General features: G+C 59.1%; 3 protein-coding genes across 4 annotated transcripts; 1 reads left to right on the top strand and 2 right to left on the bottom strand.

Annotated features, from left to right (window-relative positions):
• Nucleotides 1-200: 200 nt before the first annotated feature.
• Nucleotides 201-10,269, bottom strand: C10H2orf81 (chromosome 10 C2orf81 homolog). The gene is made up of 5 exons (XM_077302405.1): nucleotides 10,186-10,269; nucleotides 6,240-7,034; nucleotides 5,893-6,120; nucleotides 4,036-4,242; nucleotides 201-1,457 (listed from the first exon to the last, which is right to left on the bottom strand). Exons 1-5 carry the CDS (start codon nucleotides 10,267-10,269, stop codon nucleotides 453-455), a joined length of 2,319 nt encoding a protein of 772 aa, XP_077158520.1. The 3' UTR covers nucleotides 201-452.
• On the top strand, nucleotides 6,322-14,628 carry WDR54 (WD repeat domain 54). The gene is made up of 10 exons (XM_077301393.1): nucleotides 6,322-6,446; nucleotides 6,549-6,765; nucleotides 6,886-6,948; nucleotides 9,413-9,479; nucleotides 9,779-9,835; nucleotides 10,133-10,260; nucleotides 12,588-12,688; nucleotides 12,833-12,995; nucleotides 13,545-13,619; nucleotides 14,172-14,628. The coding sequence occupies exons 1-10, from the start codon at nucleotides 6,388-6,390 to the stop codon at nucleotides 14,301-14,303; spliced, it is 1,062 nt and encodes a 353-aa protein (XP_077157508.1). The 5' UTR covers nucleotides 6,322-6,387; the 3' UTR covers nucleotides 14,304-14,628.
• Nucleotides 14,629-15,283: 655 nt separating this feature from the next.
• Nucleotides 15,284-20,757, bottom strand: LOC143819587 (rho-related BTB domain-containing protein 2-like). Of its 2 annotated transcripts, XM_077301395.1 has the most exons (9): nucleotides 20,455-20,757; nucleotides 20,239-20,342; nucleotides 19,801-19,986; nucleotides 18,790-19,697; nucleotides 18,549-18,667; nucleotides 17,667-17,817; nucleotides 17,148-17,236; nucleotides 16,829-16,934; nucleotides 15,284-16,455 (listed from the first exon to the last, which is right to left on the bottom strand). In XM_077301395.1, exons 1-9 carry the CDS (start codon nucleotides 20,644-20,646, stop codon nucleotides 16,280-16,282), a joined length of 2,031 nt encoding a protein of 676 aa, XP_077157510.1. In that variant the 5' UTR covers nucleotides 20,647-20,757; the 3' UTR covers nucleotides 15,284-16,279. The 2 variants fall into 2 exon arrangements, 1 of the variants encoding a protein (XP_077157510.1); XR_013225011.1 differs by lacking the exon at nucleotides 15,284-16,455 and having other exon boundaries at nucleotides 17,148-17,231.
• Between the last annotated feature and the right edge of the window lie 414 nt (nucleotides 20,758-21,171).

Genomic DNA, 21,171 nt, shown 5'->3' on the forward strand with positions numbered 1-21,171 from the left:
CATGCCAATCTCGCTCTTTTCTGCTGCTCCAGACAAACACTCTCTCGATCTACCCTGTAAGGGTATTGTGTGGATGGCGCCCCCCCCCCGCAGCCAAGCTGCTCGCCCTGTGAAAGGGTAATTTGGTCCCCAAAGGGGTCCCAACCCCCAGGTTGAGAACCACTGCCCCAGAGGGTCAGACCAGAGGACAAATACAAAAGTAGGACAAATACCGAAGTATTTATTTGTGGTGAATACTTGACCTGCCAAACGGCAAAACCTTTTCTGAGCAGGCCAGAGCCAGCCCTAATTGGGCCATTCCTCTCCTGAGCCCAGCCCCCCGACACAGCAGGCAGAAGGGCCCTGGGCACCAAGGGGTCTCTTCGCCCCCCCCCCTTAACCACTTGTCCTGTGTGCCAGTTGGGAGGCCTGGCTGTCGGGCTCAGCTTGCCTCCTGGAGCCTGGCAGAGGGGTCAGTGGGAGAGGGGAGGGTGGCTGGCGGGCAGCAGGGCTTCAGGTGGCATCCGGGGCACAATTCGTGGCTCTTGCACAACCTTCTCCACATCAACGGTGGGGAGGAATGGCACCCGGGCAGACATGGGCTTGAGATCCGTGGGCCCCCCTGCCTCTTTTTCCTCCAGAGGGGCAGCAGGACCAACTCCCTGCCGGGCGCTGCCTCCGCCTGCCCTCATGGCCACGCCTGGGGCCAGCACCATGCTTTCCCTCAGCAGGGTGGGCTTGACGAAGATCAGGGAGGTGGGCTCAAGAATCCTCCCTGGGGGGGGCGGCGGGGGGGCTCGCTGCTCGGGGAGCCTCTTCCTGCTCACCCTGGCCAGCCCCTCCCCCGGCCCCGTCCGGCTCATGGTGTCAGCCCCCGCCTGGGGGGGCTTGGAGCGACTCCGCCGCTTGCAGCGGCCCGAGACAGTCTTGAGTGCCTCTTGCCGCAGGGACTCCACGGCCGGGTCCACGACTGCCACAGCTGGCTTGATCCAGCGCTTGGGGAGGTGGGCGGGGTCCAGCCGGGGCACAGCCGTGATGTTGCCGGCCTTGTCGTAGAGCACATCCTTGATGGTGGGGGGACGACCCACCTGGATGCGCAGCAGGTTGCTGCAGGAGGGCGGCAAGAGTGGGTGGGGACTGTCCAGCGCCCGGCGGGGGGCCCTTTCCTCCACGGAGACCAGGGAGAGCTCTTGCAGCAGCCGCCACTTCTCGCACTCCCCCAGCAGTTCCTTGCTGCTCCCCTGCCAGGTCAAGTTCTGGGAACTGCAGGGGAAGGCCATGGTGCCTTTCCTCCCCTTGAAAGAGGTGCTTGCCTGTGCCAGCACGGAGGATGTGGGCGGGGGCCCTGGCAGCCCTTCGACAAGTTTGGCCTCCTCTTGCGAGGGCTCCCAGGATAGCAGCAGGGGGGGAGCAGTACCCCCACCACAAGGTGCTTCCTGGGACGCAGTGCTTTTCTCTGGGGGGTCAGCGGGAGGAACCTGGAGGCAAACAAGAAGCGGGATTCAGAACTTGAAGCCGGACCCCAGGCCCTTACCTGCCGCTGTGACCATTTAGGCCTTGCCGCTAGATTACGGTTACGCATGCTGGAATTTGCTCCTAGAGCACATCTGGGCCCTGCTGGAGTTAATGCAATTCCACAGGGCCTGCAAGACGGAGCTCTTCCACCAGGATTTTGGTTTGGGCTGGCGTATCATCCAGCACCCCTCCCCCCAGTCCTTCCTTCTCGGTCGCCCTGCCCTTTCCTATTTATTTATTTATTTACTTATTTTATTGGATCTTTATACCTCCCTCCCCTACGGCCCAGGGCAGTTTACATGGGAACATTTCGGGGTACACAGAAAGTTATACATTAATAACAATATATTAATAACAATTCCAACAATAAATATAAGTTTAACAGGTTACCATAACTAACTCATCAAACAATTTCAATAGAACAACTTTAACAAAGCTCCTAGGGAGGTCAGAAATATTCAGGTTATGAAGGGTATGGTTTGAGGGGGACCGCCAGATGTTTCTCAGTTGGATTAATCTCAGTTAAATTGGTCACTCCAATTGAAGAGAGATGTTGACAAACTGGAATGTGTCCAGAGGAGGGCAACAAAGATGGTCAGGGGTTTGGAGACCAACACGTATGAACAAAGGTTGGGGGAGCTTGGTCTGTTTAGCCTAGAGAGGAGACGACTGAGAGGGGATCTGATAACCATATTCAAGAATTTAAAAGGCTGCCAGATAGAGGATGGAGCAGAGTTGTTCTCTCTTGCCCTGGAGGAACGGACCAGAATGAATGGGATGAAATTACCGTATTTGCTGGCATATAAGACAACTGGGCGTATTAGACAACCCCCCCAACATTTCCACTCAAAATATAGAGTTTGTTACATTACATTACAGTACTATGGGCCACTATGGGTAGCTATGTCTATCCCAACTGAAATGCACCCGGCATATAAGATGACCCCCCCACTTGGAGGCATGTTTTTCAGGGGGGGGGGGAAGTAGTCTTATATGCCAGCAAATACTGTAATTCAAAAGAAATTCCATCTAAACATCCGGAAGAAGTTCCTGACAGTCAGAGCGCTTTCTCAGTGGAACAGGCTTCCTCGGGAGGTGGTGGGTTCTCCATCTTTGGAGATTTTTAAACAGAGGCTAGATAGCCATCTGATGGAGAGGCTGATTCTGTGAAGGCAAAGGAGTGGGAGGTTACAGTAGATGAGTGATTGGGTGTGAGTGTCCTGCATAGTGCAGGGGGTTGGACTAGATGACCCATAAGGTCCCTTTATTCTATTATTCTATGATTCAGTTGAATGCCTAGTGGAGGCGTTTCCTTTTGCAGGCCCTGTGGAATTCTGCCCTGTTGGCCAGGCTCAGGACAGTGTACAACAGTATATAGATCATATAATCATTTAAATTTCGAATTAGATTACAAGTATTATTTTTAACTCTTTTATCAATTCTTGTCTTCCAATAGGTTTTCTCTTAGTATCCTTCTGGCTTTGTTAATCTGTTTCTTGACCTCACTGGCTGGAAAGTATCTAGGGCATCTTGACCATGTGTAATCATCCCATTATAAAGTATCTTAGGAAGTGTGCAAGCAAATGAAAGGTCAAACCTTGAATAAAGCTTTGTTGGTCATAAGGGTACCCCTGGACTCTAAATTTGTTTGACAATCATGACAGAACATCAGTTAGAGGAAAAGCAGCAGCTTTTCACCCGCAATGGAAGGGCTATGTGACACAGCAGGAGCCACACGTGGCAGGGTCCCTGTGTACCCGGGCACCCCACCCCCTGCTGAACACAGTGCCTCCATCTTCATGTTCGGCTGGCCCAGGAGACAAAGCTGGGGCAGCAGTGTGGATACTGGCCGGAGAGAGGTTTAAGCCCTTCTTCCATCAAGAAGGGAGAGGGAGGAGGAAGGGGCCTTGGTCAACGCATCCTCCAACTTCTCCCGCTACTTGGCAGCTGAGGGCCCAATGTGGTCCGTGGAGCCAGAGTGCAGCCAGAGCCCTTTCTTCCCGTCTTGGCCCTGACAGCGCAGGATGAACGGCCCGTGGGACTGCCAGGGAGGGGGTTTCTCCAGAGACTGTGTGCTGCCCTCTCGGACCTTCTCAAAGCCTCTTGCAGAGGCATCAGCCTTCCATATTTATTTGATCTTCTACCTGCCTTCTCGCTTGTCCCTCCTTGAAGGGTCTGACCACCCTCGTCCACAGAACAGCTCAATTAATACTCGCCGCTTCTTCCCCTCGTGCTCCCCTGCAGGCTGTGGCTCTTTGCCGCTTCCCCACATCCTCTTTCCAACCTGTTCCCCTCACGCCCCAATCCATGTATCCCCCCGTGTTGTATGTAAACCACCCTGAGCCATACGGAAGGGCGGTATAGAAATCAAATAAATAAATAAATAAAGCCAGTTCCACCTCTGAAGGGGCCTCTGACTGGCCCCTCTTTTTTCTTCTAGGTGGAAGTAGAAGACTTAACTCCGCCCTCCCTGCCCCGTCTCCTCCTGGCCCAGAGCCTCGGAGCCGCCAGGGACTCTGCAGCTTCTCCCAGCAAGCCTACCTCTGCCTCCTCCGGATGTGGCATGGGTTGTAACACGGGCACAGAGCCCTGGGCCCACGAATCTGTGATGCAGGCCACAGGCTCCTCATCCTCCTGCCATGTGGAGTCTGCCGAGACATCCACCTCGCCCTCATCACGCACCAGGAAGCGCCACTCAATGATCTGCACCATGGCTTCCCGTGCCTGGTGGATGACGTAAGGGATGCGCTGCAGAGAAGAGAGGAGAGCTGGGGAGAGCCAGACAGAACTGCAAATGGGGAGCAATGAATGGGTCTCCGGGGACAGAGGGGATGGCTTCACCTGTCCATTTCCTGCCACAAACAAGGGTAGTCCAACTGGTCACCACCTCTGTGGGATGGTGCCCTGGAGAAAGGCATGTTCATCCTGGTGGGACTATACCACTGTGGTAGAGGAGAGGCATAGGATGGAAAACTCCTTCCAGAGGCTGCACCCAGAGGTATTATTCAGCATATAATATCTTGTGAAAGAGCAAGTCTAGGACCCTAATGATTATAGCACTGATGCTGAGAGCAGAATGTGTCACCACTCTGCAGGGGCCACAGGTAAGGCTGGCTCCGAGCAGAAGGTGGGGAACGGAAAACAAGGTTTAAAAATCTAAGATGAACAGGGCTCTTGAGAACTTCCCTCAAATCCATCTCTTCCTCCTGGGCTACTGAGGGACAAAGCCTGGCTCCAGTGAGGAGTCTGAGGGAAACCATCCGCCTGTTTTGCAGAATCTGAGCAGTGACAGTCAGCCAGCAGTTCCACTTCTTCCTGCACCTAACCTGTGAAGAGCGAGTGAGGCTCAAGGGCCTCTGCTAACTGGATCCACAAAGCTGGAGCCCTCCTTGTTTTTCTTCTGGCTGGGAAAAGAACTAATTCTTTGTGGGAAGCAGAAGCTCTTAGCAGAGAGCAGGAGAGGGACCATCTCTCTCACCCCCAGAGGGACCAGCCAGCCAACACCTGTTTGGCTCAGACTCTCTTCTTCCAGAGCTCCAAAAATAGGCAGCACCTGCCCTTGCTGAGCCAATCAGGACTCGGAGGCCTAAGACCTCTTTTGGGATGTTCCTTTGCAAAGACCTGGACCAGCCCTTGGGCTGGCCTAGCAACTGGCCCCTTCCCTGCCAAGGAACTACATCCTGGATCCAGCAAGGCGAGACCAGCCCAGCCTAACCCCTCCCTTCCTTTGATGCAGGAGATCCGGATATCTGGATCCACACCATGGTAAGCCAAGACCACAGCATTGTAAGGCAGGCAGCGTGGCTGGGCTCCCCTCAGAATCGGGCTCCCCCCCCTCCCTGGATGGCTGCAGAAAGCTGCAATTCAGCAATAATTGGGGACTAGCCAGAGCAAGTGTATTGTCCTCATTTGGCAGGTGCTCCGTAGGCTGCCTTGCCAAAGGGTCCTGGCAAAGGCTCACTGGCAGTCTTCAAGCAAAGGTTGGATGCACACTTTTCTTGGATGCTTTAGGATGCTTAGGGCTGATCCTGTGTTGAGCAGGGGGTTGGACTAGATGGCCTGTGTGGCCCCTTCCAACTCTAGGATTCTATGACATATGGAGCGGCTCCTCTTCTCGGCAGGCCTGCCTCTCTCCCGAGGCCACCTGGAGCTTGGCAGGGGCCACCTTGCCCCAGGGCGCCCCCTGGGGTTCTGGAAAGGGCTGCCCCAGGAGTCCGGCCTTCCCCCTGGCAATGCAAACTCCGACGGCGGTCCCTCCTTCTCACGGCGAGTGGGGCCACCTTGCCCTGCTCCAGGCGCCGCGGGTGGGCGTCGGCTGTCTCCTGGGGTCTGTGGGGCTGCAGACTTGGCCCGTCCTGGGGGTCCCGGGAGCGCCTGGGTCCGCCGCCTCCCGCTTACCTGCCGCGCCAGGTGCACCTGGTAGCATTCGTGCAGGGCCTGGTCGAGGAGCGCGGCCAGCAGGTCCCCGACGCCGTCCTCGGCCTCCTCGGCGGCCAGCAGCGAGAGCCACTCGGCCTCCGACAGGCGGCCCGGCACGATGTCCACCTGCGGCGCCGGCACGGTGGGCGGCCGCGACCGCTCGGCCCGAGACTTGGCCTGCGCCACGCGGTCGCGGGAGGCCATCTTCTGCGGGGACAAGAGCGGCGGGACGGGGCTCGGCGGGGGCGGGAGCGGGGGCGGGAGCGGGAGCGGGAGCGGGCCCCTTCCTCCTCCTCCCCCCTCCCCCCCGCGCAGGCGCCGTCTACCTCGCCCCGCTCCGCTCGCCCCCGGCCAGACTCACGCCCAGCATGCCGGGCCCGGCTCCGCCACGACCCGCCCCGCCCGACGAGCGTCTCCCCCGGGGCGCCCGCCCGCCCGCCCGGCCCGACGCGTTGCCGCGGAGACGCGCCCGCGATGACGTCAGCGCGGCGCCCGGCGCGCCGTTCCCATGACAGCGGGCGAAGCGGCCGGAGGTGAGGGCGGGCGAGGGCGGGCGCGGGGCCTGGGGGGGGGGGGGGGCTGGGCGCGTCTCCCCCCCCCCTCTTGGACTGACCCCCCCCGTCCCCCGTCCGCAGGATGTTCCGCCGGGCGCGCGGGCTGGGGCTGCCGGGGAGCGCGTCGTCGCTGGGCAACAACCTGAGCGTGCTGCCGCTGCCGGGCAAGGGCCTCACCCACTTCGCCGCCGTCCACGGCGCCGCCGCCCTCCTGGTGAGCGCCTCGCCCGACGGCCTCCGCCTCGCCCACCGCCAGCTGCCCGCCAAGGAGGGCCCCGCCGCCCCCCGCCTCACCCAGGTAGGCCGCGGCAGCCGACGGAGGCAGGCAGGGAGGGCGCTCTGCACGGGCCCCGCCGAAGCACCCTTGCCGGGAGGCTTCCCCCTCCCTCTCTCCCCCTCGCTCTCTCTGTCTCTGCAGGCGGCCTGGTGTGTCCTCCCGTCCCGCATCCTGCTGGTGCTGACCTCGCAGAAAGGGATCCAGGTAAGGCTCAGGGGCTGCTGGCCGCAGAAGGCTTCACTTCCAGGCACTAAGGAGGAGGAATCGCCCCGTTCAAAATTGTGGGCAGCCTTTGGAAGAGAACTAATGGCTGAAAAGAGAACTAAGGACTGATACTTTACAGAGGTGGTCACCAACCCCCGGTCCGGAGACCGGTCCTGGTCAGTGGATCCGTCGGTACCTGGCCGCGGCTTCTCCTCGTCCTCCTCCCCGGCTGCTGCCTCGGGGGCTGCCCTGCCACTCTGCCGCCCGCTCACCTTTGGTGCTCTCCAGCCGCCACCATGGCACTGCACATCTGCTGCTGGCAACACCCCCCGGCGGGAAGTCAGGGGCGCCGGCAGGAAAGCAAGTGGAGCAGGGCTCAGGCGGCAGCGACGTCCCTCAACAAAAGACTACCCCCCCCCAGGCCTCAGTAAAATTATCAAGCGTTGACCAGTCCCCGGTGATAAAAAGGTTGGGGACCACTGCTTTACAGCTCTTACTTCGGAGCATTTATTGGCAGCAGCAGTACATATTTTACGTGTCTCACTGGGCCCAGTGTACCTGAGGGACCGCCTCCCCGCCTATGCCCCCAAAAGAGCTCTGCGCTCTACTGCCTCCAATCAGCTAAGGATCCCTGGCCCTAAAGAAGTCCGCCTGGTTTCAACCAGGGCCAGAGCATTCTCTGTTCTGGCCCCCACCTGGTGGAACGAGCTCCCAGAGGAGATCAGGGCCCTGACGGAGTTTAAACAGTTCCGCAGGGCCTGCAAAAAGGAGCTCCTCCACCAGGCATTTGGCCGAGACCAGACGTAATCAATCAGCGACCAAGGGCCCCTGCTCCCCCCCCCTCAGAATCCCATCAATAAGCCCTGGACTTGTTTGTATTACTATATTGTTTACTGTTATACTGTGTTGTTATTTGGTTACAATTATTAGTTATCAGTTATACATGTTCTACAGACTGTTTTATGTATTGTTTTCTGTTATAACTAGCAAGAAAGCCCATTGCAACCAGGAATGCAATGGGCGCTAGGACCCAGGGGACACCAGGAGGTGCTTTTTTTTCCTGCTGCGTGGAGCTGTGAAAGGCTCCTACAGGGTTTTTTTTTTTCTGCTGCTTGGAGCTGGGAAAGGCTCCTACAGGGTTTTGTTTTCTGCTGCTTGGATCTGCGAAAGGCTCCTACAGGGTTTTTTTTTCTGCTGCTTGGAGCTGTGAAAGGCTCCTGCAGGGTTTTTTTTTTCTGCTAGCTCTCGTGGGCTTGGAGCTCCTACAGGGGTTTTTTTTCCTGCTGCTTGGAGCTGGGAAAGGCTCCTTCAGGGTTTTGTTTTCTGCTGCTTGGATCTGCGAAAGGCTCCTACAGGGTTTTTTTTTCTGCTGCTTGGAGCTGTGAAAGGCTCCTGCAGGGTTTTTTTTTCTGCTGCTTGGAGCTGTGAAAGGCTCCTGCAGGGTTTTTTTTTTCTGCTAGCTCTCGTGGGCGTGCCGGCTTGGAGCTCCTACAGGGGTTTTTTTTCCTGCTGCTTGGAGCTGGGAAAGGCTCCTTCAGGGTTTTGTTTTCTGCTGCTTGGATCTGCGAAAGGCTCCTACAGGGTTTTTTTTTCTGCTGCTTGGAGCTGTGAAAGGCTCCTGCAGGGTTTTTTTTTTCTGCTGCTTGGATCTGCGAAAGGCTCCTACAGGGTTTTTTTTTCTGCTGCTTGGAGCTGTGAAAGGCTCCTGCAGGGTTTTTTTTTTCTGCTAGCTCTCGTGGGCGTGCCGGCTTGGAGCTCCTACAGGGTTTTTTTTTTCTGCTGCCTCTCGTCGCGCTAGCGGCGAAAGGCTCCTCCGGGGGTGTTTCTTTTTTTTCTGCAGCTTCTCGGCGGCTGGAGTCTTGTGTTGTGTTTGCGGCGGGGGCTTCCTTGGGGCCGGCCTGACGCGGTGAGAGACGCTTCGCGCCTCTCACCACGTCAGGCCGGGAGCAACTGCGAGCCGCGCTGAGCGCGGCTCGCAGTTGCTGGGGCTGGGAATCGGTTGTCTGTCATGAGGAAGGGTCCAATCCGGACCCTTCCTCATCCCGGACACATCCCGCCCCAGAACCCCTTACTGTTTTATTTAGTCCGTGGCGCCCGCGGCGCCACGGGCGGTGTACAGATGTAAACCGCCCTGAGCCTCTGGGGAGGGCGGTATAGAAGTATGATAAATAAATAAATAAATAAATAAATAAATAAATAAATAAATAAATAAATCGGTGTGTGCTTAAACAGGACTATATGAACTAGTGGTTCATATAGTGCATAGCATGCTGGTTTGCAATAACCTATGGGCTGGACATGTTTTTAATTCCTAAAAGTTGTTTTTAAATATAAAATATAATTTTAACAATAACACAGCCTTTGTAGGTCTTGTTACCCGTTCAGTTTTTGCAGTAGTTCCAGTTCTAGTTCCACCCCCTTTTGATTTTTTGCTATGATTCATTCTTTCCTCCTTTCCCCCAAGATGTACGAGGCAGATGGATCCATCATGGTTTACTGGCATGCTCTCGATGCCTCGGAGTCCTCTCCAGGTACTTCTCCGGAAAGAGGCATTGGTGGTGGGTTGCATGGAAGGGGGAGAGGAGCAATGCTATCTGGTGCACAATTCCCAGAGAAGGTGGTTCAGGAGCAGCTACAGACTTGATCAGTCCCTTACAGGGTCTGGCCTGAGAGATGCTGCCGTTGCTCCTCTTTGATTGGCCGTGCTTCTCTGGCACACACCTGTCAGATTCGGGTAGGGGGGGTGAGTGCGGTGCTCCTCCCTTGCGTGTTCCATGCCAGCCTCTGACCAGTCATCTCTCCTCCTCCTTACTTTTTGTGTCCTTTCCAGGACAGGCAGTATTTGCTCGTGGGATCGCAGCCACTGGCCAGCGCTTTGTTTGTGTGGGTAAGTGACTGAGACAGGAGGAGGCTGTGGACTTGGGAGCTGGTGCCAGAAATCTTTAGGGCCTCCAGTGCCCTAAAGTGTTGCTGCTGCAACTCCCCCTCTTTGGGGAGGGGGCAGCATAGTTTTGGTTTGCCAGCCAGGATGATGATCTCTCTTCAGGTTGTGGCCTGGTTTCTGTGGGAATAGAGGCAGGGACAGTTGAAGCTGGATTGGCTCCTTATAGGGGTTACTGCCAGGAGGACAGGGAAGCCAGTCCTCGTGGGAGAGGGACCTCAGCCTGTTCTCTCCCCCCTGCAGGGACATCACTGGGCCACATCCTCGTCTTTGACATCCCCTGCAAGGGCACTAACATCTCTCTGAGCGAGGTGCTGGAAGAGCACCATGGAGCTGTCACAGATATTGCTGCGGAGCTCTGTGAGCTGCCGGTAAGTCATAGCCTGCAGCCCCTCCCCTCCCTGTGCAGGGTGGCCTCTCTGCCCCCCCCCCCCCCCCATCAGCTCCTCCTAATCCTGCCAAGCTCCATACGCCACCCGCAGCTTCTTTCTGTCTTCTGGCTCCTGGGAGCCTTCTGCCTTGAGCCTCTTGTGTGAGGAAGGGGTCATTCAGAGGTCTCTCACTGCTCTCGTGCCCCACAGTTCCTGCTGCCCAGGCTCCACATGTACATGTGTTTGGGTGTGTGGATTCAGTTGGTACCAAGCTGGGATCCTGCATGGGGTACTGTCAGACCAGAGACAGATCATGTAGAATCATAGATTTGGAAGGGATGTCCAGGATCATCTAGTCCAACTCTCTGCAGAACACAGGAAATTCACAACTACCTGCACACCCACAGGTACCCCAATGCCATGCCCAGATGATCTCCATGCCCCCCCCCACTCCCCTGTTCACATCTCCAGTTGGTCTGGGTACTTACTGGATGGACATGGTTGGTACTGAGGCCTATGCTGGCAGGGTCTGGTAACAGCTTGGAAGGTTCTTTGTGTTTTCCTGCAAGGGTACAACTTTGTCCCGGGTGGCTGACATGGCTCTGTGGTCTACATGCATGCACTGCTTCCCCTTTATGGTGCTCCACAGAGTACAATCCAAACCAGATCCTTTCATCAGAGAACCTTGGGCCAGGCAGTTTCTGGCATGCTGCTAATGTCGGGGCAATGGGTGCGGAGAGGTTTAGTGGGGCAGAGCTTATCCAGAACTGCAAAAACCTCAGTGTTTTATTTCTGCAAAGAATAAAACCGGTTGCCTTGAATCAAACCTTAGGGCCAGAGGCAATACCAGAGCATCCCAAAAGAGGCTGTCTGAGGCTCATGGAGCGACATTCCTTGAGGGCCCCAAAGCCTCTTTTAAGGCAAGCCCACCTCCAGTTCTTTATTTGGACAACCATACAAGGCAGCCGTTGTTGCTGTTGACTGAAAACCTGATAAAAGGTATCTCTGCAGGACAGAAGTCAGGGCTGGTCTGTCCTCTCCACCTGGGCAGAGCAATGTAGAGACTGTCTCGCTTAAACATTGGTGCTAGGCTCCTGGTGCCAGGAGCAGCTGAGAATGGTGAGGACGTCCTGCCAGATTGGGCATATTGGCCAATAGCCAGAGGTGTGATCAGAAACCTGGGACTGTATTTCTGATACCCTACTATGATTAACACTAACAAGAATACACTTGTTTGGAGAGGGGATGTGGGTCGGTGGCAGAAAATCTTCTGGGTAAGCCAAAGGTCCCAGGGTGGCAGACTGGGGTAGGGAGTAGGGGTCTGGCGGGCTATGTGGTATGAATTTATTGTATGACTTTTATTGTATGTTTTATTATTGTTAGACACTGCAAGACGGCAGGCCCGGGAGCAGTGGCATACAAATATAATTAATTTTAATTAATATAAATAACTACATAAATCCCCCGCAGCATCTTCAGCTGAAAGGGCTCGGCAGCAGGTGGTGGGAAAGGCCCTTCTGTGCCTGGGACTCCCCAGAGCCCCTGCCAGCCTAAGAAGGCAAGATGGAGCCTGTGGATGCAAGTGGGTGGGCTTAGTAGATGGCAACTTCACATATGTTCACACGTATGTTAATGCCGCATTATTTCAGAGAATAAAGGAGCCTAGAGGATTGTGTGTGGTGTTTGAAGTTCGCAAGTGGGACAGAGTCCTGGAAGCCCATCTGGCTGAGGAAGGCGCTGCTTGGATGTGCCACGTTAAAGAGGAGGTGGGAGAGCAGTGGGCTCCCCCAGTACCTGGTGATCCCAAGAAGGGGATATTGTGCTTGAAGCATTCTTTCCACAGCCCACCAGACCCTGATCTGGGTCGTGAAGGGAAGAGAACTGTGGGGTGGAGGCCATGTTGTGGCATCTTCTAGGGGACAGTCACATGGTAAGGGGAGAGGATGATGGGGGGACAGGCTGTTGGCTTGTTTGGGATGAAGGCATGCTGGCAGCATGTCCTGTGGGGAAAACAGTGGAGGCAACCGTGGTGAGGGTGATGCCGCAAGGGAAAGACTCCATGGAGACAGATGCCCAGCAGGCTGCAGGTAAGTGTTGGATTGGCCCCACCCAGATGTGGTGACACAGCCTGCCTCTTGCTCCTTAGCCCCAAGTGCTGGCCCAGGAGCACCCTGCCCTAAGGCCAAATCGGGGCTCAGGCCTTGAGGGGAAAGCCCCCTGTTCAAACTGCTGCTGCCTCTTTGTGGGGGAACAGCTTTTGTCTCATGCTCCCAGGTGTTCCCTTCTCCCTGCTTGCGGGCCTGACCCTGGTCTTCTTCTGCTTGCAGGAAGGAAGCATTGACTTGGTGACTGCTGATGATGCAGGCATGCTGTGCGCTTGGCGGTCTGGGGAGCAGTTCCAGCTGGTCTCCAAAGTCCCAGCTTCTGGGTAAGGCCGGGAGGTGGGGCCTGGCCTGGCGCTCATGTTCAGCAAGGCAGGCGCCAGCCGCTGGAGGCGAGCGGAAGAGAACACATCTGGGGATGTGGGGGCAGCGACCTCTGCCCTCCCTTGAGACCTCCCCTCCCTGCCCAGGTGCACCTGCTCCTCTGTCAGGCTGTGGAATGGGGTGATTGTGGCTGGTTTCGGCAGCGGGCAGATACACCTGTATGAGGCAGCCAGCGGCATCCTCCGAGCGGAGGTGGCCGCTCATGCACGCTGGATCTGTGCCCTGGACGTGGCTCCGCTGTCAGGGAAGGTGAGTCTTGGAAGGCCTGGCATCGCTTGGAACATTGCCATGCTGATGGTTTGGGATTCCAGCCAGAGGCATTAAAACTTCTTCAGGGGTTCTTGGTGAGGCTTCCCTCCACTGCAGGGAGGAGGGAGACTCCCTCTGAGAGAAGGAGGGAAGTGCCAGGCACAGGGCTGGCTTGAGTGCCACAAGAGCAGGCAGCTGGCAAGGGGTGGGGGGAGGAGCTTCCTTGCTCACCCAGAGCACCTTGTAGCCCGAGGACCACCTTGCCCACAGATCCAAGGAGAATTCGGGTTATGGAGAGGACTCTGCATTTTAAGGAAGAAGGGCGGTCTGTGGCCAGCATGGGGGACTATACCCTGCCTAGCCGTGCCAGCACGCCTTCTTCTTTCCCCCCTCATCCTGCCTGTTGCTGGCCTCTCGCCCCCATGTGCAGCTCCCTGGAGGAACACCCCTCACCCCAGGAAGGGTCTTGGGTAGGGCCATGCCAGCGGGTCTTCCTGGCCAAGACTCTGGTAGAGAGAGAAGTATCACCCACTCCTTTCCCCCCTGCAGCTGCTGTCGGGGGCCGAGGATTCCTTTGTGCAGGTCTGGGAGCTGACCTACAATCTGGACACTGAACATATCGGGGTAAGTGGGAGGGGGGCTTCTGTGCCCAGTTCACCCCTACTCCCAGCAGCAAGTTCAAATGGCTCCTGCCCCCAGCTGCGACGGAACTGCTCAGTGCTGATCCTGAGGCCTGGAGGAGTCACTTGGCCCTCTGCTTTGTCTCTGCACAGCAGCGCCTTTTGACACCGGGGGGGGGGGGTGCTCCTCAGGAACTGGATTGCTCTGGCTCAGGGCACAAGGGACAGAGGGGGCCTGTCTGTTTTTGAAATGAAGACACCCACACTTTTGATCAGGCTGGGGGTAGACACTGCAGTTCTCTCTTGGCTCAGGTCTCCGTGAAGCTGAAAGGGGGTGCCTCAGGGCTGGGAGCCACAGGGAAAGCCAGTCCCTTTTAGCACATGGAAGGGCTGTGCGAGGAGCACTGTGCTCAGCAGACCTTCAAGGTGTGTGTGTTGGGGGGGGGGGGTTGAACCTTAGTCCTTGGCCACCAAGTGCCCTGTGCCAGTTGCATTCAAGAAAGGCCTGCCGGCAGTCCTGGGCTACTGGAGCCGACTCCCACCTTTCTCCTTACAGATCAAGCACTGCCAGTCAGAATGTGTGACTGATACCCAGATCTGTGGGGCCCGCTTCTGCGACCCAGAGGGCAGGACCTTCGCTGTCACTGGCTATGACCTCAGTGAAATAATCCGCTATGTCCAGCCGTAGCCCCCCCTCCTGGGCAGGATTGGCAAAGCCCTAGGGGTGATGTCTGCTTTCCAGGGCTGCCCTTGGATGTCTTGGCCAGAGGCTCCAGGGGTGGCCCCAGGGTGTGGCCCATGTGAAGCTCAGCCTGGCATGCATTCCTGGACGGGCTGCAGCCAGGAACCCTTGTGTCAGGATCTGCACTTTGCTGCCTTGCAGGAGCCTACCCTACCACACCCTTGCCAGGACATAAGCTCTGATTGGGCTGGGACCTCACACTGGGCGGGGGGGCGGAGGGGGCAGGGCACCTGGGACAATGCTTGGACCAGGAGATGCTTCTGTCTTGCAGGAAAATGGATAATAAATATGCATAATTTAAAGCTGCAGGTGCATTTTCTGAATGCTTTCCCCTCCTGTGGATGACTCCAGTCCGGCTGTGTGGAGGTCGGCAATAAGGCAGTGGAGCGTGGCCCTGAATGCCTGCCCCCTCTCCCCAGGTTCTGCAACCCCTTGGGATCCCCTCCCCTTCCTTGCGTATGGGAAGCAGACCACTCTTGTTCCTCGGTCTGCCACCCCCTCCCCCTCCCCCTCCCCCACTGAGCTGTGTTCCTGTGCCTCCTACCCAAGTGGGTCCTGGGCACCTCTGTGGCCTCCGTTCTGGTTCTTGCAGCAGAGAAGTACTACAGGGAGAGACCCATGCGCACTCCCCCTCTGCCCTGGAGCTTCTTCCCAGAATCAGGTCTCCAGAGAGCCAAGCAGCCCTGCTCCACCACCCCCCACCCACCGGCTGCCGTCTCTTCCTGGACTGCCGAACAGAGGTAGAAGATGAGGCAGCAGATGTGCCCAGGAGCAGGGGAGCGCTGCAGCTGCTCCTGCCCACCCTGTCCCCTCCATGGGCTGCTCTAAACCTTTGCCCCCACTGCATGGGGTAGCCCAGAAGGGACAGAGTCCGGCTGTCTCTAGGCCTTGGAGTGCCCAGAGTGGCAAAGAACTCCTCCCCAGTCCACAATACAAAAGGCTTTATTAAAGGTTAAAACAGTCCAATACTGAAAAGTGGGTGAGCCAAGGAGTGGAGGGCTAGGCCCAGTTCACAGTGGTTAGAAAAAGAGATGCGCCTTGGCCCCGAGGGGGGTGGGGGGCAGCATCCTTAGAAGCCCTTCAGGACAGTGAGAGCCACAGTAGCCCCACCCGGTAAGTTTGTGCTCAGCTAGGAGGAGGGGGAGGGACAGGACATCTAGAAAAAGTGTAAAAATGTCTGAGCAGAATTCCTTGAGCGGGAAGGAAGAGGGTGAGACCCCTTCCCCCTGCAGTTCATGGGACGGCATCCCATCTTCCCCCACCCCCAGGTACATCCAGGGAGGAAGGGAGAGAGAGGGGCTCGCATCCCCTTACTGCAGAGAGGCGGCTCCAGGGGAAGAGGTTTGCATCATGTCCAAGGCACCACGTGGCCGGGAAGGGGCAGCCACTACAAACTACATACCTTAACGGAAACCGAACTCCCCCGCCCATCCTACCAGTCTCATGGCCCCTACTCTAGGCATGCACATGACCCCCCTCCCCCTCCCGTCACAAGGCTCAGCAAGCAACACCACCACTTGAGCTCCCGCCAGTCCCCCACAGGCCCTGAAAACCCACTCCAACTGCTCCCTCGCTGCACCGCCAGCTCCCCCACCCACCACCCGGCGGGGGGCCAAATACTGCTAAGGTCAGAGGTAGCAACTACAGGAAGGGCTGGCCCCCTCTCCAGCACCAGGTACAACAGGGGCGTAAACACCGAGTGAAGGCAAGGCGGCCACAGCCAGAGGCACAGAGCTGAAAGGAAAGCAGACTGGGGGGTAGGGGGTAGTAAACCACACAGGAAGAGGCCAGGCCCTTGAGCCTACTTGGCAGGGGGCAGGAGGACCCTGCTTCCAAGGCAACACCACCCCCAGGTGCTGGCTGACTGCCCCTGGAAAGGCACAGCAGTGGGAACACCTTCGTGTCCCCCTGGCAGGGGGTGCTCAGGAGATGTGGTTGGCAGGGTGGGGCCGCCAGAAGCACCACTTGCTGCGGGGGTGCTGTTTGCGCATTGCCTCTTCCTCCAGCTCCCGCTCCTTCTGCGAGCGCAGGTAGCGGTCCTCCTCCTTCAGGTACCAGACCGGGGGCCAGCGATGGCGTTCAAAGTGGGCCTGGTTTTCTGCGCATGGGGGGTGGGGAGAGCAATGCCATAGCAACAAGAGCCACCCAGTGTCTGCCTCCAAGCCTCTCCCTGCCAGCCACAAGCAGGAGGCAACCAAGCCAGGGGCACCAATCAAAGCCCTCTCTGGCTCTCCTGGCTGGGCTCCCAGGGCTGGCCCCGAGGCAGCGACCGACCGTAGAGCAGTTGGCCAGGAGAGCAACAAAGGAAGTGGGGGATTCCCGCAGGCCTTGTTTCTCAGGGAGGAGGCCTGGGCTGGGCTTCATCCACAGTTGCTCCCCCTTCCCTCCCCCCACCCCGCCCCGGAGCTGCCATGCTACCTGGCAGCAGAGACCACTAAGATTCTGGCTAGCGGCCCTCCCCCGCAACCTACCTGGCGACATGTGCTTCATCTCGCGGGGGAAGCGGCGGCACACGCTGTTGTAGTTGGTACAGATGAAATGGAGGCACCAGGCAGCCAGCTGGCGGGCATTATGGAACTGCAGAGGGGAGGGAGAAGTTGGCCCACCTAGCCACCCCTCTCCCTGGAAAGGGGGCAGACACAGCTCCTTGAGCCTCCCGGGAGCTCCAGCCTCAATATTCCCCCCAGGGGGATCTCGGGCAGCAGCTTGGCTTTGCAGATTCTAGTTCCCAGCAGGAAAAGGCCTCCCCCCTCCCTCAGAAAGCAGCCCCAGCAAGGGACCACTCCGTACCTGAGTCATCTCCAAGTACAGGATCACCTGTGTGTCTATCTCCACCTGCTGGAGGCTGGCCTGAACCAGCTCATCCACGGCATACTGCTCTGGGAGAAGGGACCAAGAAAGGGCTGTGAGGGGAGTGGGGGGGGCACAAACCTCAGCTCTCTCAGCCGTCTTTGCCTGCCTGCATGTGGCTCCATCTGACCTGCTCTAAAATATGGGGGGTATCAGGACTACACACAGCACATGCTCAGAGGCTTGGTGGCGACATATGAAAATCTGTATTCCCACTCCAGCAGGCCGGTAAGTGGTGCTGCGAGCCACACTAGACCTGTTCTCTCCTCTCCTCCCCACCCCTGTGACACCCAAAGCAGCTCCAGATCAATGGCCCCCTTGATTTTCTATTTGAGAGCCAGCCATCCCCCAGGGAGACATTGATCCCAGGGACACAGTGTCCCCATGGCGGAGGGCTTATGCAAGAGACCTCCGAGGGGTAGGCAGCAGGCGCCCTCCCCAGCCGGGCTAAGGACTCACCAGTCAGGGCCTGCAAGCGTGTCAGGCAAAGGCGGTCAGTCAACACCAGCAGCTCCATGGCGTCCAGGTCCGCGCTGGGGACAAAGAGCCCCGTGTAGAGGAACTCCAGGACAGTGTGCAGGCAAGCACGGTTGGTGCCCGGCAGGGAGACCTGGGGGAGGGCGGGGGAGACTCAGCCAGGAGGGAGCCGAAGTCTGACCTCTTCCTTTGACCAGCCTGCCTGGCTCCTCTCTCAAATTCTGGCTGTTGGTGCCAAAGTCTGCTGGAGCCAAAGTCCACCCACAGCTATAATACGTTCCCACGGGCTCTCCCTGCCAGCCCCATGTGGAAGCAACTGCCCTGGTCCCTGGCCCTGTTTTCCCTCCCAGCTGGTCTTTGCCCCAGCAATGTCTACACAAGGTCAGCTAAGGAGGCACCCTGGCCACCTGGCCTCCAGGCCATGTCTTCACGGTTTCCATGGCACACCCAGAGATGCCAGGGAGGAGATGGCCCTAGGAAACCGCTGGCTTTGCCAGGCAGCACCATCCCTGACCCTGCCTCAGGAAAGGCACAGAAGGATCACCTGTCCTCCACCCTTCAGGGTTTGAGTCTCCTGAAGGCAGGTGTAGCATCTGGCAGCCAAGGAAGCCCAGCACCTTCCAGCACAGGCCTTGCACGTCAGCGGAAGCAAGGCAAGAATACTCATCCCTCAGGTCAACTCTGCCCCACCCCAAACAGGCAGCTTCCTGACTGAAGCAGAGATGGTTGGCAGGTGGCCACGCATGCAGCTGGCCAGGGTTGCTCTCCTGGCCCCTCTGACTCACAGAGACTCACAGAGGCTGTTGCCCGCCAGGGTTGTGGGCCTACGAGAGGCACAAGAACGAGGCTTCCCCTCCAGCTCACCTCAGAGGCACGGCTCTCTCGGAAAGTGCTGCCAAACATGGCCACCATGAAGTCGCACCCAGCAAGCAGCAGTGGCTTGTGTGCTAGCAGAGAACCATCGTCCACCACAAACGTCACGTCTGGAGAGAAAGGTGCGGAAGACACTCAATGTGGTTCCATCCCACATCACCTGCAGGCACCGCCTGATCCACCACAGTGCCCCACCCCCCACGGGCCCATAATGCCACGAGGCCTTCCTTACCTGCAAAGGTGCCTTTGCTCAGGAACTCCTTGATGCGGTTGGCCCGCCGCACGTGGAAAGCCTTGGTGATCTCACGGTTCATGAAGCTCTCCTTGTTCAGGATATTGGCCACCATCATACGCAAGTCAAACACCTCCAGCAGCTCAGCAATGGCGGCCACCTGCATCAGATCGGCCCGATGGGGGTCCAGGTGCCCCGTGTACAGGTACTCCAGCACAGCCCGGAAGGGGCCCAGCTGCACCAGCCTGTCCATGCAGACAGCTGTCATGGGCTTCTCCTGCTGAGTGACTGGGTCCCGCACCTCCTCCAGGCGCATGCTGACAAACCCCCGGCCCCAGCCAGACAGCTCCCGGGGGGGCGGGGCCAGGCGCAATGGGTCATCGCTCTGGGACGCCCGCAGTGAGGCAGCCGCTACAACTCCCTGAGAGCTCCAGTCGGCATCCAGGCTCTTTGTCCTGCCAGCCGCCTTCTTGGCCCCTGTGGCTTCACCCGCGTCCAGCATGAAGAGGTCGTAGAACTTGGAGCACGAGGTGGCCAGGTACACACGATGGGCAAAGACCTGGCGGCCCCCCTGCAGGCAGAACACCACGTCGGCACACAGGGGCTCCCGGAAGAGGCTGCCGGGGCCCCAGCCTTCGTCCGCTGCGGCCTCCGGGACGCAGATGATGGGTGGGGGTGGCTTGGGAGGCAGGAAGGGGGCCTGCAGCAGTGGGCGCTGCATCTTCTTGAGGTGAGACTTCCAGAACTGCAAGTGACGGCGTGAGATGAGGGCTGCGCGAATGGCGTTGTCAAAGACATCCTTGATGCCGAACTGGGCCACCACGCTGGTCTCGTAATATGGGATGCCCAGGTCCTTCGCCACCTCGTGGCCGCTCTCCGGGGGCAGGATGTCCGACGGCTTGAAGGGCCTGGGGAGAGAGGCAGCAGGCTCAGGAAGAGGGGGGGAGACTCCCAGAGCTCCCCCCAACCCTCGGGATGGGGAGCTGGCGGGGCCAGGGGGAGGAGCCCTACTTGGCCAAAGGCCGGCGCGCACGGTTCACAGCTTCCAGGTCTGCGTAGCGGAGGTCCAGCTGGCAGCCCACCAGCACAATGGGCGTGCGGGGGCAGAAGTGCTTGATTTCAGGGAACCACATGCTCTTCACGTGCCGCAGGGAGTTTGGGTTTGCCAAAGAGAAGCACAGCACCACCACGTCGGACCTGGGGTTGGGGGGCAGGGGAAGAAAAGAGCCAGCACACGGATACCGCTCAGCCCGTCCACACAGAAAGCCCCACCCCCCCTGCCTCAGCTGGGGCACACTCTGCGACGGGCAGCATAAGGATCACGGAATCCCTGTCCTCCCCCCCCCCACACACACACACACATGCATGCTGCCACGCCCGGCCCCCCGTGGTGGCAGCAACGTTGCCACCCCTGACGCCCCCCCCCGGGCGGCGTGCCGCGACCCTCACCGGCTGTAGGCGAAGCGGCGGTCCTTGTGGTGGTCGCCGAAGGTGTCCCAGAGGCGCAGCGATACGCTGACCTCGTCCACCACGTCCCGGGAGCGCTCCAGGACCTGCCCGGGGGGGGGGAGGAGGGCGGGTCAGGCGGCGGCGGCGGCGGAGCAGAGGGGGGGGGAGGGGTCGGTCCCCCGGGCGCCCCCCCCCCCGCCCCCGCCCCCGGCGCACCTCCTGGCAGACGCGGTACTGGTCGATGGCCCAGACGGTGGGCACGTGGGTGGCGAGCAGCTGGTACTGCGAGAGGGTGGCGTTGCAGGCCCGCGCGCAGATGAGCCGCGTCTTGCCCGCCGCGTTGTCGCCCACCACCACGCACTTGATGGTCTCCACGTTGGGCCGCTCGTAGTCCACGTCCAGCTCCATCGGGCCGCGCTGGGAGGGCCGGCCGGCCGGGCGGACAGCCACCCCCCCCCCTCCCGCGCCCCCAGCTAGCCAGCCGGGCGGCCAGCCGGGCGGCCTCGCGCAGCCCCCCGCCCCCCGCCCCGCCCCCCCGCCAATGGCCGCCAGGCGCCGCCCCCGCCCCGAACAAAGGAGACCAGGCGCCGCAGCCGCAGCGCCGGCCACGCCCCCGCCACGCCCCCGCCCGGGTCCCTCCCGGCCGCGCCCCGACGGGACGTGCCAAGCGGCGGCCTCCGGAGGTGGAGGCGCCAGCGGGCCGCAGGGTCCGGCGGGAGGGCTGCCCTCGGAAGGAGGCCCAACACCCGGCCCTGCCGCCCCCGGGCCAGGGAGCTGGCTGGCCAGGCCCATGAGCTGCCGAGCACGGGAACCACCCCCCCCCCCCCCGACCCAGGGCAGGACCGTGGCTTCTCCGCGCACGGCCGAACTGGCTGCGGGCCAGGGCAGGCGGACAGGCAGGCTTTTCCCTCTCCGCTGCGCGCAGCCCCCTCC

Source organism: Paroedura picta, chromosome 10, assembly GCF_049243985.1.
Source record: "Paroedura picta isolate Pp20150507F chromosome 10, Ppicta_v3.0, whole genome shotgun sequence".
NCBI lineage: Eukaryota > Metazoa > Chordata > Lepidosauria > Squamata > Gekkonidae > Paroedura > Paroedura picta.